Here is a 16,249-nt window from a genome sequence, read left to right on the forward strand (position 1 = left end):
TTGTGGTCTGCACTACCACGTCAGGTGCCAAAAGACCGTTAAAATCAAAACGATCGTGGTAAACGACCGGCAGATTATAGCCTGTCCCTCATGTGCAGACAACAGCAACGCCAAGGGTGCCAAACTGAGGACTAAGTCCACCTCCGCCACAACATCAGCAACGGGAGTAACTGCAACAACAGCAGTAGGCGGAACAGGAGAGGGATAACAAACAACAGCAGCTGGTGAACAAGAAGACGAGGTCAGCACCACCATCAGCCAATACGTCGAGAAATCCCTCACCAGCACGCTCGGCCGGAATAACAACAAGACCTACGCCGTCCGTTGAGGCTGCTCTGAGGGACATTCGCGGAGCACTGGACGACTTACGCAATGCTCAAATGGAGGCCCTCAAGACCCAGAACTTCGTGTCGGAGAGGATTTCCAAAATTGAGCAGTGTCTGGGTCCGCTAGAGAAGCGACTCAAGGCCCTCGATGAGCTGCCTGCACTCAAAACTTGCATACACAATGCTGAGTCCACCATCACTGAGCTGCAGGCACAAATCCAAGATCTGTCATCGAGGAGCCCGATGATGCAGCAGGACAACGGCAGCACTGTGCCCAACACTGCGGAGATTTGCAGCCTACGCAGTGAATTGGGCGAGGTCAAGAGGCGCCAGGAGCAGACCTCGAACTGTGTGGTTTGCATTATACTCGTGAAACCCCGCTGTATCTCCTCGACTTCTCAGTTGTAAACGCGCTTGACCCCACGGTCCTTAGAAGAGAAGTAGCATCCTTAGGACCATGGGGAGGCTTGATGCTACAAACAGCTCCGCCCGGGGGGACGGCAGACTGCCACCACTAGCCGTTACCCTACCTTCAAGTGCGCTTGCACGTTCGATCGTCATCGCCAAGGCCCGGAAATGCAAGCTACACACCAGCGAATTGGACGCTGTATTGCTCGAGGAGGCTAAAGCTCTGAGTCCTGACCATTAAGGGCTCATAAACATCATCGAGCTGCTCCCCTCAGACGTCCATAAGCTGCGTACAAGGGCTAGGCTGGAGGCCAAGAAGAGGCAGGGCTGCCGAACGTTCGTCAGAGAAGAGAGACTTTACATGCGCTACAACGATGACAGCGAGCGTGCTACCATCATCAACACCGACGCCGACCTGAAGACTATTTTAGCCCCGTTTCCGCCCGCTGCCTATATCGTCCAACACTGATGCTACAACACACACACACACACACATCATTCCACTACACCCACCATTAAGCTCATCTGCCACGTCTTCATCTAGTTCTAAGGTATCTCTGTCCGAAGGTCTACGAGTCTGTCATTTTAATGCGAACTCGCTTACGGGTCACATTGAGATGATCAGGCTTTTCTTATCCACTCGCTCTCCATTCCACGTAATAGCTGTTACTGAGACCTGGTTAAGCGACAAGTTAACGTCCATCCCTTCACTGGACGACTACCTACTGTACAGACGAGACAGAAGCAGAAACGTAGGAGGTGTGGCCCTCTACATTCATAAATCTCTGACAGTTAGCGTTATTTCATGATCTGACGGTGAATGGTCTGGTAAGCCAGGCAAGCCTGAATATCTCTTCTGTGAGGTATCGGCAAAGGGAGTCTCTCCTATTTTCGTGGGGGTTGTGTATCGTCCACCTCATGCTCCATTCTTCCAAGGCTCTAACTTCATAGACCAACTAACAACCCACATGCACAACTATTCCACGAAGGTCATAATGGGAGACTTCAACTCTGACCAACTTACTTCATCTGAAGATGCCAAGCTCATCAAGGCCTTCATTGATGAAAACTCCCTTTCATCTGTTCCCTATGGTGCCACGCACCACAAACAGGGTTCTGATACCTGGCTTGACCTGTGTCTTATCGATGAGCAGGATCGCCTTCCGTCATACTGGAAGACAAACTAACTGTTCATCAACGGACATGACCTCATCACGGCCACTCTCGACGTACAGATTCCACGATATGTACCTAACACATACTCTTACAGAAATTTTAAAAGAATCAGAGCCGAGAAGCTAAGGGACTCTCTTAGCGCATGTGACTGGTCATCCCTCACCTCTTCATCACTCGACGAATGCATATCCACACTTAACGCTAACCTCACTAACGCCATCAGTCATCTCGCCCCATTACGGACTGTGACAGCAAGAAGACAGCGTCACCCGTGGTTCACCACTGCTCTTCGTGACCTTGTATCTGAGAGAGAGAGAGAGAGAGAGAGAGACTTTACAGGTGTTTCAAGAACTCCAGGCTCGATTCGGATCTCCGCATATATAGGCTAGCTAGAGACAATGCTCACAAACAAGTCGAGGAAGCCAGGCTGAATTATTACTATTCACGCCTGTCAACCTTGACTGATGTTGCCGAGATCTGGAGAGAGCTGGATAAACTTGTAATTTCTGCCACCAAGACCCCTTCACCATCTCGTTATAACACAGATGAACTCAACAAGTATTTCAGCTCGATCTCCAATGATCCGTTAGCTCCTGCTGTTGAGGATTATCTCATCACCCTGGAAAGTCTTGACCTCCCGGAGCATTTCGAGTCCAGCACCATAACGGAATCGGATGTGTTGGCTGCAGTATCGTACTTCGACACTCAGGCCAGGGGAAGCGACGGAATCTCTCAGGTTGTCATCTCAAAAGCATTGCCAGTTTTCGCTCCGATACTAAGCCATATTTTCAATCTGTCTGAGCGAACCCTGTTTCCCATCTGCCTGGAAATTGTCGCTTGTGCGTGCACTCAACTCACCAATAGCCCTGACTGACTACCGTCCGATTTCACTTCTCTGCTTTCTCTCCAAGGCCCTGGAGTGGCTGGTGCATAGGCAAGTCTCACAATACCTTGAGTCAAGACTCTTGCTATACAACTTTCAAACAGGCTTCCGCACTGGCCACAGCACTCAGTCTGGCCTAATTAAGCTAACTGATGATGTCAGGGTCGGGATAAACAAAAAGAAAGTGACACTTCTCCTCCTCTTTGACTTTAGCAAGGCGTTTGACACTGTATGTCACGTCCGGCTCCTGAGAAAGCTATCCACCTTCGGCTTCTCTATGCAGGTCAATCGCTGGTTTGTCTCATATCTCACTAGGATATAGCAGGCCGTCGTTGGTGACAATAGCGAGCGCTCCTCTCCGCTGTGTCTTAACATCGGCGTCCCGCATTTAAGACGGAGCGTCTTAGGTCCCTTGCTGTTTGCATTGTACATCAACGACATCGGTTTCTGCCTTGATTCCGATTTTTCCCACCTTATCTATGCGGATGACTTGCAAATTTAGTCAATGCCACCTCGAGGAGCTCGATTCTTTATCAAACAAGATGAGTGCTGAGTGCTAATGCTGAGAGGATAATGGGCTGGGCTGCGCAAAATAGGCTTAAACTCAATGTTAATAAAACCAAAGCAATTGTCCTGGGCTCCCCTTACATAAATTTACTTCCCTCAACAGCTAACACTTTTATTAATATCGGGGGTGTCCAGGTCAGCTTTGAATCCTCTGTGCGTAATCTGGGATTGGTCCTTGACTGTAAACTCACGTGGAAAAAGCACGTTACACAAGTGTGTAAGCGTGCTCACTCGCTAATGTACAGGCTCTACTTTTTCAGAAAGAGTACCAATCTCAGGTTGCGCAAGCATCTTGTGCAAGCACTCCTCTTTCCGATCATCGACTACTGTTCTCTTGTATACTGTGACCTGATGCAGGAACTCGACTTAAAACTACAGAGGCCCGTGAACACAGGAATTCGGTACATCTATGGTGTAAGGAGAGATGAGCACATCTCCCTGTACAGGCGGGAGCTGCAGTAGCTAACCACTGCCGGACGCAGGAAGTACTTCACAGCTTGTTTCTTACGTAAAATGTTTAACTCGGTCCTACCATCATACGTACTGTCCTTTTTTGACTTCCGTGTCACACTCCGGCCTGTGAGGGGCGACGTGACACCTCTGGAAATTCCTGCTTTCGCAACGGAGACGCTGAGGAACTCGTTCCATATCAGCGCTTCATACGTATGGAATAACCTGTCATTACACATCAGAAACACTTTATCCACCGTCACTTTAAAAAAACTTGCTAGGGATCACTTTTTTCAACTCGAAAACACATAAATCGTACACAGTCCACGTACACACACACACCTACTTTTTCGCTCATTCCACTTTCACTATCGCCTCACTCTCTCACTACAAATACTTTAAACATGCCTCAATCTATTATCTATTGTATTGTTTTTTTTTTCTTCTTTTCTCACCTGTAACACTGTAAACTTATAATCGTACAATATAATGTACGCAAAATAAAACTAATCTAATCTAATCTAATCTAAGCAGGCGGACAACCGTTTTAGGGTATTTGAAAATAAAGTCTTGCGAAAAATATACGGGACGAAGAAAGATGAGGAAACCTGGGAATTGAGGAGACTACACAATGATGAGTTACACAATCTGTACTCATCACGAAATATTAACAGAATAATAAAATCACGCAGATTGGGATGGGCAGGGCACGTAGCGAGAATGGGAGACGACCGTACGGCAGCGCGTGTCATGAAGGGCAGGCCGATGGTAACGCGACCTCTAGGTAGACCTAGACGCAGATGGGAGGACAACGTAAAAGCGGATCTAGTAGAAATAGGACGGGTGAGTGTCGATCGGAGGGGTGCATCTTGGGTGGGCTTCACACAAGGCAGGGCAGCGTGGAAGGCTTGCGTAGATGAGGCGATGAACTTTCGAGTTCTAAATGCCACTTAAAAAAAAAATTAGACTAAAAATAAAAACACGCAATTTTATGAAAAACGATAAAAATTTTTTTTTATTATTTTGCTTATAACTTTGCGGAAATTTTGTTTTTTTGATAAACAGATTTCAGGAGCGTGTTATACGGAAAATTTCCTGCCAAAATAAGCAAAAATAAAATATCGATTTTTTCGAAGTTTAAAGGTTGTGTCCCCTTCAATAAGAGGGCAATAGTTAGTTGTTTAAAAAATTTAGATATCAATGGAAGTCTTTGTAATAGAACATTGTTATCAAAAATATAAAAATATATTTATTAGTTGGACAAATCATAACTGGTAAGTATTCTGGTAAAATCGTAATATTGCCACGAATCGATTTAAGTCCATCCTTAAATGAAATACCGTTTCGTATAATAACAGGACAATTTACGATAAGATTAAGTTTTACTATATGACTATAAATAAAGCTCAAGGTCAAACTTTTGAAAAAGTCGAGATCTATTTATGAACTCTAGTATTTAGTCATAGTCAATTATATGCTGCTTTATCAAGAGCGACAGCAAGAAATAACTTTAAATTATTTCCAAGTAAAAAGTTTTACAACACAATGACGATTCATTAGACGATAAAAAAATGAACAAAATTATATATTGATACGAAAATATATACAAAAAATATAGTATATTCGAAACTTTTTTCAAAATAATTAAATTTTTCAAAAATAAAAAGAATGAAATAAATTTTATGTATACTGCTAATTGTTTGTTTGAGTTATCACTATTGTAAAGTCTAAATAAATAATAATAATGTACGAATTGTTTGGCTAAATTATTGCTATTGTCATTTTTATATATAACAATGATAATAACTGCTTGATAAAGATATCAAAAAATGCATTACATATGATAGTTATGATACTGGCTGTGTTATTATGATTATAAATTTTATTATTATTATTCCAGTCTGATATTATAACTTTTTTTATATTATTTCCAATAATAAATTATGATATGCACAGTAAAAAATATTTACACAAGTCGACACATCCATTATTATATTTATTTGATTTAAATATGTAATGAAAGTGCATAGCATATAAAAGCATTCATATTGTTTAATATATATTAAAACACTTAAACATTTCATTAACATATTTTATTGGAAAATATAAACATTTTTAATATTTCAATATATTAAAACTTGTTGCTCATTAAAATTTAGTGAACAAAACAGATAATTCACCAGTAAAACTTGTAACGAGTTGAGCACCGCGGCTAACTCGTATCGGTATGAGTACCGCTGCGCCGCGACGAAACAGGGTAGACTAATCCTTCAGGTGCGCGCTCGGATAGCTCTCGGCCTTCGGTAAACACAGGTCTTCGCTTGCGTAAATATATAGTGATATACATATGTATATCATATCTCTTTCATGTTTCTTATCATGATTATCCCTAGCATCATGTAATCTGGACCACATCTGATAATTTTTATTTGGCATTTTTATACATATAATCTTACACGATTAGTGTATAAAAAAAATTATATTTTTTTACATCAGTTAGAATATATTCATGTTTGTATGTACGTACGTACACTACTGTGCTAATGTTTACCGTTAATGTTTATAAAAACTATCTTTATTAAAACTATGTTTATTAAAATCATTTAAAAATTTCATTTCTGTGATGAATCTATATGTTAATACAAAAATTACAATAATTAAACAAAAATTTATTGCACGCACCGCGTGTAATAAATCGCATTTTATACCCCTAGTATTGACAAAAATAAATGTTCGATCGAGGTTTGAAAATTGATTCCACACTCGTGTGATTGTTAGTCTCGCTAGTTTTTAATATTTTAATTGATAAGCTGTGAATCACTTTATTAAAGACAAACGATTGTTTTAATCATCACATCTCTTGGCGAAAGCAGACTGTTATTGGAGTCGGCAGCGGTTTTTTAAAATATTTTTTAAGCAAAATGTTGATTAGAAAAATGTTCAGGGTTTCGTAGCATATCTATATATTTTTTGCGGTATATATTTGCAGAAAATATGGACGCTTTATCCTACCGTAAAAAATTTGTTATTTCCTCGTATTTTAAACATATTTTTGATGAGAAAATGAGGTTTAACACGGAGAGGATTTATGGTCAATAATTAATAGTATATTTATTCTATATAATTATCTACAGCTACTGCTTCGTCGTGTACACCATGTGTACTCAGCGACGGCTCGAATCCAAGAGAGCAATATGCGAGAATCATATAGTCCCGACACAGCTTGTGGTCATGTGACTCACACGCATACCGGGAGAAGGGATACTTACATGTGTGTGCCTCACACACTCGTCAGCGCGCTCACTCATTCTCGCACGCTACACTATACCTTACAGTCTAAACTTGCTGTACAGTATACTCTATATTTCAGCAATTTTAAGCATAATGTTTATTGAAAAAATGTCTGGGGTCAAGTAGGACATGAATTCTTTTATAAATATCTATAATTTTCTGTGTTTCTTTGCGGTATCTATGTGCGAAAGTTTATAATCCTTTATTCTACCGTGAATAATTTTATATTTCTTTTTTTTAAGCATTTTTTTAGCAAAATGTTCCAAAAAATATCATGGGTCACCTAGCACATGAACTCATTTTTAAATATACATATTTTCATTGTTTTTTTACGGAATATATGTGTGGAAGATAAGGATCTTTTATTCTACATTTGTTATTTTTTTCTAACATTTTTCAAGCAAAGTAGTGTTGTAGTGAGAGTAATAATTTTACGCTGACTCAATCCCTCGGTGGATATTAAAAAATAGATTGATGTTGACTGTATCGGTTTTCCCGAGGCAAGTTGTGTGAAGAAACGGAGAAAAAACCACAATAGTTTTTTCTGTTTTCTTCCTACGACAGAGCTTTCGGCTGTACTGTCCGCGGGCCTATAAGCGAAACTTTATGCGGAGCTTTCGGCTTATAGCTAAAGTTCCGAATAAAGTCCCGCTGATAGGTTCACATAACGTCCTGCCGAAAGCTTCGCATAAAGTCTCGCTAATAGGCCCGCAAAAAGTCGCGCAGGAAGTACCGCATAAAGTCCCGCAAATAGGCCCGCAAAAAGTCGTGCAGGAAGTACCGCACAAAGTCCTGCTAATGGGCCGGCATAAAGTTCCGCCGAAAGCTCCGCATAAGATCCCGCTGTAAGGCCCGCGAAATGTACTGCAGAAAGCTCCGCATAAAGTCCCGCAGATAGGCCTGCATAAAGTCCCACAGGAAGTACCGCGCATAGTCCCGCTAATAGGCCCGCATATAGTCTCGCTGATAGGCCCGCATAACGTCCTGCCGAAAGCTCCGCATAAAGTTCCGCTGATAGGTCCGCGGAAAGTGTTTCTCGTGCGATTTGCCAGTATGACGAAGGGCAGCTCTCGCCGTTTTCTGAATTTACGCAAAAAAAAGTATTATCCGGGTCTCGACGCAGATCGAGCTCCTCGTGCCGTTTGTCAGTATCATAAGGCTTGAACATCGCGAAACACAGCCGCAGCTGCTCCAAAAAGCGCAAATATAAGCGAAAGAAAACTGCAGCAGATGCTCCGAAATCGAGGCTTTCGCCGTTCTCTGACTTAACCTGGAAATTAAGTGTCTGGAAAATTTATTAAAATTAGTTGAACGAAAATCATTCGCACATGCAGATCGTCAGACTTTGCGAAAGAATTGCACTTTTCGATCTCTTCGGCTCTATTTGTTACTCCGTTCGCCGCCGCCAATCTCCTTAGTAACGGCGCCGCGGCCGCCGCGCTCATTTCCCATCACGCGCTTTTCCGCTGGGCGCTGTGATGGGGGGATTTATCTTTCTTGACTGGGAAAGTTAAAAGTGGAGGAAAATTTTCCGGATTAATTCCCTTAGACTCAGTTTTTTACGCTGATCACGATGGTATATAAATGTTGTATTGTTTTAGAATCACCCTGTATATGCGGGTACCTCTTTTTTCCGTAGTGTTTCGTGTATCTTGCCCTAGCCGACTGAGTTAAACGCATTTTTAACCTCCAGTGTAACAATAGCACAGTACTTCTTGGCTCCTCCTTTCCATCTTTTCCCTTCTTTTGCAGTTCAAGCAGTGTTGAATACTAAGCTTACGGCGTCAAGACTGGAGCATTTTTTCCTGAAGCTTTATTGATATTCTGCTAGTCCACCTGGTTCTTCAATGACTTATTCCATTCTAACGCCGATTATATGCTCTAAAATCTTGCCCGGGGTGTCCAGCATGCAGAGTGGTCTGTATGAGGCAGCTTCTCCAGGTGGCTTATCTCCTTTTGGTAGTAGCACCGGGCGTTGCCTTTTCCAGTTCTTAGCAAACGTCCCTTCTTCGAGACATAAATTGTACAGGTGTACAAAGACATCGGGGCGTGCCTGCATAGCTTGTTTCAATGGAATATTAGGTATGCCATCAAGGCCTAGAGCCTTGTAGTTCCCAATTCTTTTGCACGCAGCCAGTAATTCCTCTGTGGTTATTGTTGGAATGATTTCGTTATTTGCCTCCGTTTCAGAAATAGCTGTTACTTTCAGTTGAAGGGTATACAGGACTGGGCTCTGTGGCTTGACTCGCTTGGGGTAGTAATTTTATTAACTCACTATCTATGTTTGATTTATTTTTGGGGCTTTTTCCCCTAGCCTGTTTGGTCCGCGGAGCATATTTGATTTCTGCTCTACCCTTCGGCCGGTTGAGGAGACCTCGACGAGCCGATGAGCATTCCCCTATCCGCCACCCCGGACGCGCCACATACGGGGTATCGGCATCCCCGCATGAGTGTGTGTGTGTTTTTTTTTTCCTCTCTCGGAGAAGAGGTGTTAGGGAAAATCTTAGAAAGACCATAGAGTGACTTTGTTTATGGAGTCGTCGAAACGCGTTCCAGGATCTTTCCCGAGGTCCCGGTGTAATATTTCCGGGTATTTTGGAGGGGGTACGTAGCTTCCTTTAATCTTCTTCATTACTATTTTGTAAGGTCGACCCCAAGGGTCCTGTTCGACCTCATCCTGTAATTCTTTAAGGCACCGTCGCTTGTTTTCGCGGATTGTCTTCTTAAGCTTCCTCTTAGCGTCCTTCATTTCTTGTCCGCAGGAATCAATATACTGGTGGTCGTCTACAATTGGGCACTCTTCTCGGCATGACCACGGTACAGGCTCGTGTGATATTACCCATCACCTGTTCCGCCTTGCTGTTCGCCGTCCCCGAGAGTTGCAATTTTTCCAGTGCCAGTAGGAACATCTCCTTATCATAATCCTTCGTTTTCCAACTGACTCTGTTGGTCCTTGTACTCGCGCTGGATCTTTGCTCTGATTTTCTTACCTCCATTATTATGGCCTGGTGATCACTATTTGTGTAGTGTTCACTCACGGTCCACTTGTCAATTGAGCCAATAAGGCAACTACTAACAAAGGTCAGGTCTACAATAGATCCTGCATCTCCTCTTCTAAAGGTGTTAGTGCTACCTTGATTAACTAACACCAAGTCCAGAAGCAGATGCTTCTAGCAGTACTCGTCCTCTTTGGTTAGTCCTTTGACTGCCCCACTCTACAGCTCATGCGTTAAAATCGCCTGCGATAATTACTGGCTTTCTTCCTGCAATATCCTGCACGAGTCGATCTAACTGCCGCTCGAACTGTTCGATCGTTAGGCGAAGCATAGCAGGTGTATACGTGTATTCCTGCTATCTTTGCACAAACAAATCCTTCCTCGCTGGTCATCATTTTTTCCTGGAATGCCACGTTCCCACATGCCCAGATCGCTGCTTTGCTAGTGTCGTCTGTTTCCCACGATGTCTCGTCCAGAGCCCTGTATGGTTTACATATAATGGCTACGTCGACCTCCGTCTCATGAACGTACTGGTTAAGTAAATCCTGTGCTGTCTCGCAGTGATTCAAGTTCAACTGCACTATCTTCATTATCTTCGTTTCTTTAACTGCTCTTCCGCCGCTCGGTATACTGGGCATGTGTAGCTACCAGCAGCATGGTCACTTTTCTCTGTTGCTTCTCTTTCTTGGCAGAGAATGCAGCTCGGTTTGTTTTTACCATCTCTTGCATTATGTCCTTCGACTCCATACTTGTAACAGTCGTGCTTCGATCCTATGTTACTGTGCAGTTTTTGCCGATATGTCCAAATCCTAGACATTTATAGCAGCATAGTGGACGTGCATTCCGCTTTATCTCTCGTATTCTGCATACTACCCAGCCTATCCTGATTTTCTGCTTTGAGATCATCTATTGAGCCATTTTTGCTGGCATTTGAATGTTCGCCGTCTGCATATCGCCATATGCCTTGCGCACAGACTTAACTGCCGTTTCCTCCGCTGCATTTGAGCCGCTATCTTGAAACTCCCTCTGTAGAGCTTCCACGATGTCCTCCTTAGTGGTTAGAACATCAAGATCCTTTACTTTAAACACCTCTACATCTTGTCGGGTTCTTACAGTGACACTTTCTTCTAGCACTTCTTGCACCGCTTGTCGAAGTTCCGTTGCCTTCCCTTCCAATGTGTGTTGGCGTTCCAAAAGTAGGTCACCAACCGCCGTTTTGCGTATCCTATTTACGCTATCACCTAGCATCTTCAGTTTTGGATCTGCTTTCATCTTTCGGAAGATATCAACGCAGGACTTCCCGTCGGTAGCTTTTATGATTAGAGCCTCCGGTCGGGTTGGTCTTGCCCTTGGCGGCTTCGATTTTCTAGTGCCTTTCTAATCTATAACACCATTGTTAATCTTATCGTCTTCTTTTTCCATTTTCTTCTTTTTCTTTCTTGTTTCCACCCTCTGCCAGTGTGATAATATCCCGGTTGTGGGCGGTGGGCACTGAGTAGTGCTGGAAGTCGTCGCTAGTGCCGCACTCTGGCCATGATTTGGCGTCTTGTTCTCTTCTTTTTTTTTTTATTGGTCTCGTTCTGTGTAGGAGACAGTTCCTTCCTCTTTCTTGGCGTTTCTACCTCCCGTTTTTCTTCTGAGGTTAGCGAGGTCCGTGAGCTATTAGATATCATCAGTCCAAAGCTAGACTTGGTCTTTCTCGACGCTTCTCTTACGCTGATGAGCCGTTTCCAGAAAGACATGACTTTCCTCATGTCATCCTTAACACTCTTGTGAATGTTTAGGCTGGACCTACTATAGCATCCATCTTGTCCAGATGGTTCTGAATCTTGTCCATCAATTCTTCTTCCGCACGATCTGCTGTCTGAATTTTAGACCCTATCTCGTGCATTCCCCTGTTTATGACTCCATCACATCCTGATGCGTCACTTGAGGTTAATCTTCCTTTGAGGGCCGAGTGACCTACCTCTATAACCTCTTGTCTTGTTTGAGTTAATTGGCTCCCCCCAACATTCATGGAGCCTGCGTCGACCACCGGGGCTTTCACCCGATCGGAACCAACGTCGGGAGTGGGCTGTAAAGCATTACCCGTTTAGGGCAGTGCTTTAATTAACTCACTGTCCATAATTGATTTATATTCGCGGTTTGTTCCCCTATCCTGTATCCTAGTAAGGAGCCCTTTAACAAGGTGCTGTCATTTGGGCCAGATGATCCTTTGTTATTTTAACGAGGTTGCTACTCCTTCCCCACCTCTTGTGTGGTGGGGCCCCGGGCTTGGGACTGACGTAGTGGAGTTGGACCGGCGTACCGGAGTTGTGTGTGTGTCACAAATACGCTTATACAGCTGTGCATGTACACTACACAATAGCGGCATTTCCTTTATTGGAACTTCTCAGTAATGTGATATTATTATTGAGTCAATAATCTTAATCGAATTTTCATATAATTTTTTAAATGATGGTCAAATTTATCAATAATTAATAAATTTATTTAATAAATAAAATAATGAGTTATTATTTATTCTTACTGTTTAAATATTTTCAGTGCCAGAAAAAGGCCAGTTCCGTATCATCGACCTACACCGTCACCAGTTTCTTCACAAAGCAGCATGAAAAGCAGTACAGATAGTTCATGTTCAACTAATAGCGTTAGCTCATGTCAAACTAAAAGTTGCGGATCTTTGCACCTGTTTAGTTGACTTATTATCATAAAAATATTTGTATAATTAATTTTATGTTTACTACAAATAAAAACTGTTTTTTAAAGTAAGCTTAAATATATCAGAAGACTGTTGCTGCATTAATTCTTTAATTTTTTTACCATTACATGTGCCTTCAACAGACATCCTAAAGAGACAAACAGAGTTAATACAAAGTTACAAATTAATGCGTTTAGGCAAGACGTGGAGGAACTATACACTTCGCGTAACGGCCAGGAGCAAAAAATGCACGGGTTTCGTGAAGTGACGCGAGAGAGAGAGAGAGAGAGAGAGAGAGAGAGAGGGGGGGACGAGAGTGAGCATACGCTGTGCGGGAGCGTACGTGTGTGTGAGAGAGAAGACGGGAGAGACGAGAGTGTCGGTGTGCAGTGCGGGCGTACACCAAGACGTCTGCGCGAGGCGTCTAGCCAACGCACGCGAGAGAGAGAGAGAGAGAGAGAGAGAGAGAGATTAGATTAAATAAGTTTTATTTTTGTATATTGTGTTGTACAATTCAAAATAACAGTATAAAGTAAAACAAGTTATAATTTGTGTGTGTGTGTGTGTGTGTGTGTGTGTGTGTGTGTGTGTGTGTGATGATATATATAGAGTGGAGGAGTGTAAGTGAGATGATTATGAGTTTTCAAGTGCATAAAAATATTCTTTAGCTAATTGTTTGAAGTGTGACATGGATTTAGTGTTGCGAAGGCGTGATGGTAGCGAGTTCCAGAGGTATGAGGCGCTTATATGGAATGAACCTTTCAGCGTCTCCGTCTTAAAAGTCGGGATGTCCAGAGGCGTCACCTCCCCCTCACAGGCCTGTGCGTGACGTGAAAGTCAAAAAAGGCCAAGATGTAGGAAGGCACAGCTGTGTTAAACAGTTTTCGTAGAACACAGGCTGCAAAGTACTTTCTACGTCCGGCAGTTGTAAGCCATTGCAGTTCACGCCTGTAGGGGATGATGTGCTCGTCCCTCCTTACACCATCGATGTATCGAATTCCCGTGTTTACGAGCCTCTGGAGTTTTGTGTCAAGTTCTTGGGTCAGGTCCCAGTATACCAATGAGCAGTAGTCTATGATTGGAAATAGGAGTGCTTGCACGAGATGTTTACGCAACCTGAGATTGGTACTTTTCCTGAAAAAGTAAAGCCTATACATTAATGATTGAGCACGTTTGTATAGTTGTGTAACGTGCACTTTCCACGTTAGTTTGGAGTCAAGCACCAACCCCAGATTACGCACGGATGATTCAAAGTCGACCCGGGCTCCCCCTATGTTGATGTAGGTGTTAGTAACAGTTGGTAAAGCATTAATGTAGTAGGGGGAGCCCAGGACGATTGCCTTAGTTTTCAGGACATTAAGTTTAAGGTGATTTTGTGCAGCCCAGCCCATTATCCTTTCGGCATTAGCTCTCATCTTGTCAGAACGAGAATCGAGCTCCTCAAGGTGGCATTGGCTGTATATTTGCAAATAATCCGCATAGATTAGATTGGACACATCTGAATCCAGGCAAAAACCAATGTCATTGATGTACAACGCGAACAGCAGGGGACCTAGAACCGATCCCTGCGGGACACCGGTGTTCAGGGGCCGGAAGGTGGAGAGCTCGTCGTTGTCACCAATAACGGCCTGCTTTCTTCCCGTAAGGTAAGATGGAAGCCAGCGGATGACCTGCTTGGAGAAGCCGAAAGAGGATAGCTTTCTCAGGAGCCTGACATGACACACCGTATCAAACGCCTTGCTGAAATCAAATAGAAACAGAAGCGTGACTTTCTTTTTGTTTATGCCAAGCCTGACATCATCAGTCAGCTTAATTAAGAATGGACTAAATGTTTTTGATTGCAATATAGTTATAGTGTAATTCCCCATGTTCATATATACTTTAGCACATCCAATATTCATTTATATATATATATATATATATATATATATATATATATATATATATATATGGGGCGTTTCACGTCAACCGGACCATCAGTTCACCCAAAATTTGGGTTAACCTAACAAGACGTTTGAGGTCTCAAAATGATCGTCTGGTCAAGGGCTTTTGAAAAAGTTCTGGCCTTTTCAAAAATCCAATGTGGCGCATAAAATATGGAGCCTGAAACCCACGTTTTCATAGCACATTCAACAAAAACAATAGTAAAAATGTTCTAATTTGTGAAATATCCCACCAAAAAGCATGTACAACTCATGATAGGACATATTATTGACAATGCTGACGGAATTCCAAAATCAAAAATGGCGGAATCAAAATGGTGGACATTATACCTCCACCAAACCCATTTTACCGCAACAAATGATTTTTGATCAGTTTAAAGTATCGATATGGGGGTTTTCAGGGTCACTAAATCTTATTTTAACCTCGACATTTTTAAATTTGAAATGGTGGATCCAAAATGGCGGACATTATACCTCCACCAAACCCATTTTACCGCAACAAATGATTTTAGATCAGTTTAAAGTATCGATATGGGGGTTTTCGGGGTCATTGAATCTTAGCTTGACCTCGAAATTTCAAAATTTGAAATGGTGGATCCAAAATGGCGGACATTATACCGCAACTAAACCAATTTTACCGCAACAAATCATTTTAGATCAGTTTAAAGTATCGATATGGGGGTTTGTAAGGTAAATGGTTATAAATGTATTATCGGAATCAGTATTTGTGCACATGAATCTTATATTTTTCCGGTCTATTAGATTTAGAATTATCTGTCTGCGGTTTTTGCACTTACATTTTTCTATTGTTCTGTGTATATGTATATGCCTGCGTGGATGAAAAAAATATATAATTTAGCCAAATGAATCAATCTTTAATGACATTTTGTGCACTCTTATCAATTCTGGCTCCTCGTTCGTGGAGTTTTTATTGGTGATAAATGGCTTTCGCCGATATCATAAATTACTCGGTTCCTATGTTCATTGGCATTTGAGTAATGCATGACTTTCAACGTTTCATTATTTTCTGGGATAAATCCATGCCCCATTTGTATGTTTGTGACAGGTGGACAGTTTTTAAATCTCTTTGTTAGGAATTGACGAGTTTATTCGTGATCTTTTTTGGTGTATAAGAAAAATTTTATATTGAATGATCGCCCATTAGCCCGTGAATAAAGAGCTTTAACATCTAGAATTACTTTATTTTTTGCAGCTTGCAAGCTCGCTCTTGTAGCTTCTCTCTTTACTATCGCTCCAACTCCATCGCAACCACCTTTTCCGTGTGCTGTTGCAAAATAGTGCCATTCAGCATCAACGCCAAAATCTCTTTTATGACTCATTAAACTACTCATTTGATAACGATTTTTAAAATGCTGTTTAGCACCATCAGTAGCATATATTACCTTTTTTACTGTGGGACAAACCTTGCGAATTTCAGGTATAAGCTTTTGCTGCATTATGTATACTTCGGTGGCATCATGAGTAGTACAGTTGGACATAGATACTGTACT

At 42.2% G+C, this 16,249-nt stretch overlaps 1 protein-coding gene across 2 annotated transcripts in view; it reads left to right on the plus strand.

Annotated features, from left to right (window-relative positions):
- The window catches only part of LOC116416720 (serine/arginine repetitive matrix protein 4-like), a 38,564-nt gene extending 25,664 nt beyond the window's left edge, over positions 1-12,900 (plus strand). For both annotated transcript variants that reach the window (XR_004227056.2, XM_032601815.1), the window contains one exon: positions 12,642-12,900. Coding sequence is in view for 1 of the 2 variants with exons in the window: in XM_032601815.1 (XP_032457706.1) it covers positions 12,642-12,795 (154 nt within the window). In the remaining variant the exon portion in view is untranslated. The remainder of the gene's footprint in view (positions 1-12,641) is intronic.
- The last annotated feature ends 3,349 nt before the right edge of the window (positions 12,901-16,249 follow it).

The sequence above is a fragment of the Nasonia vitripennis genome (genome assembly GCF_009193385.2).
Source record: "Nasonia vitripennis strain AsymCx chromosome 3 unlocalized genomic scaffold, Nvit_psr_1.1 chr3_random0006, whole genome shotgun sequence".
NCBI lineage: Eukaryota > Metazoa > Arthropoda > Insecta > Hymenoptera > Pteromalidae > Nasonia > Nasonia vitripennis.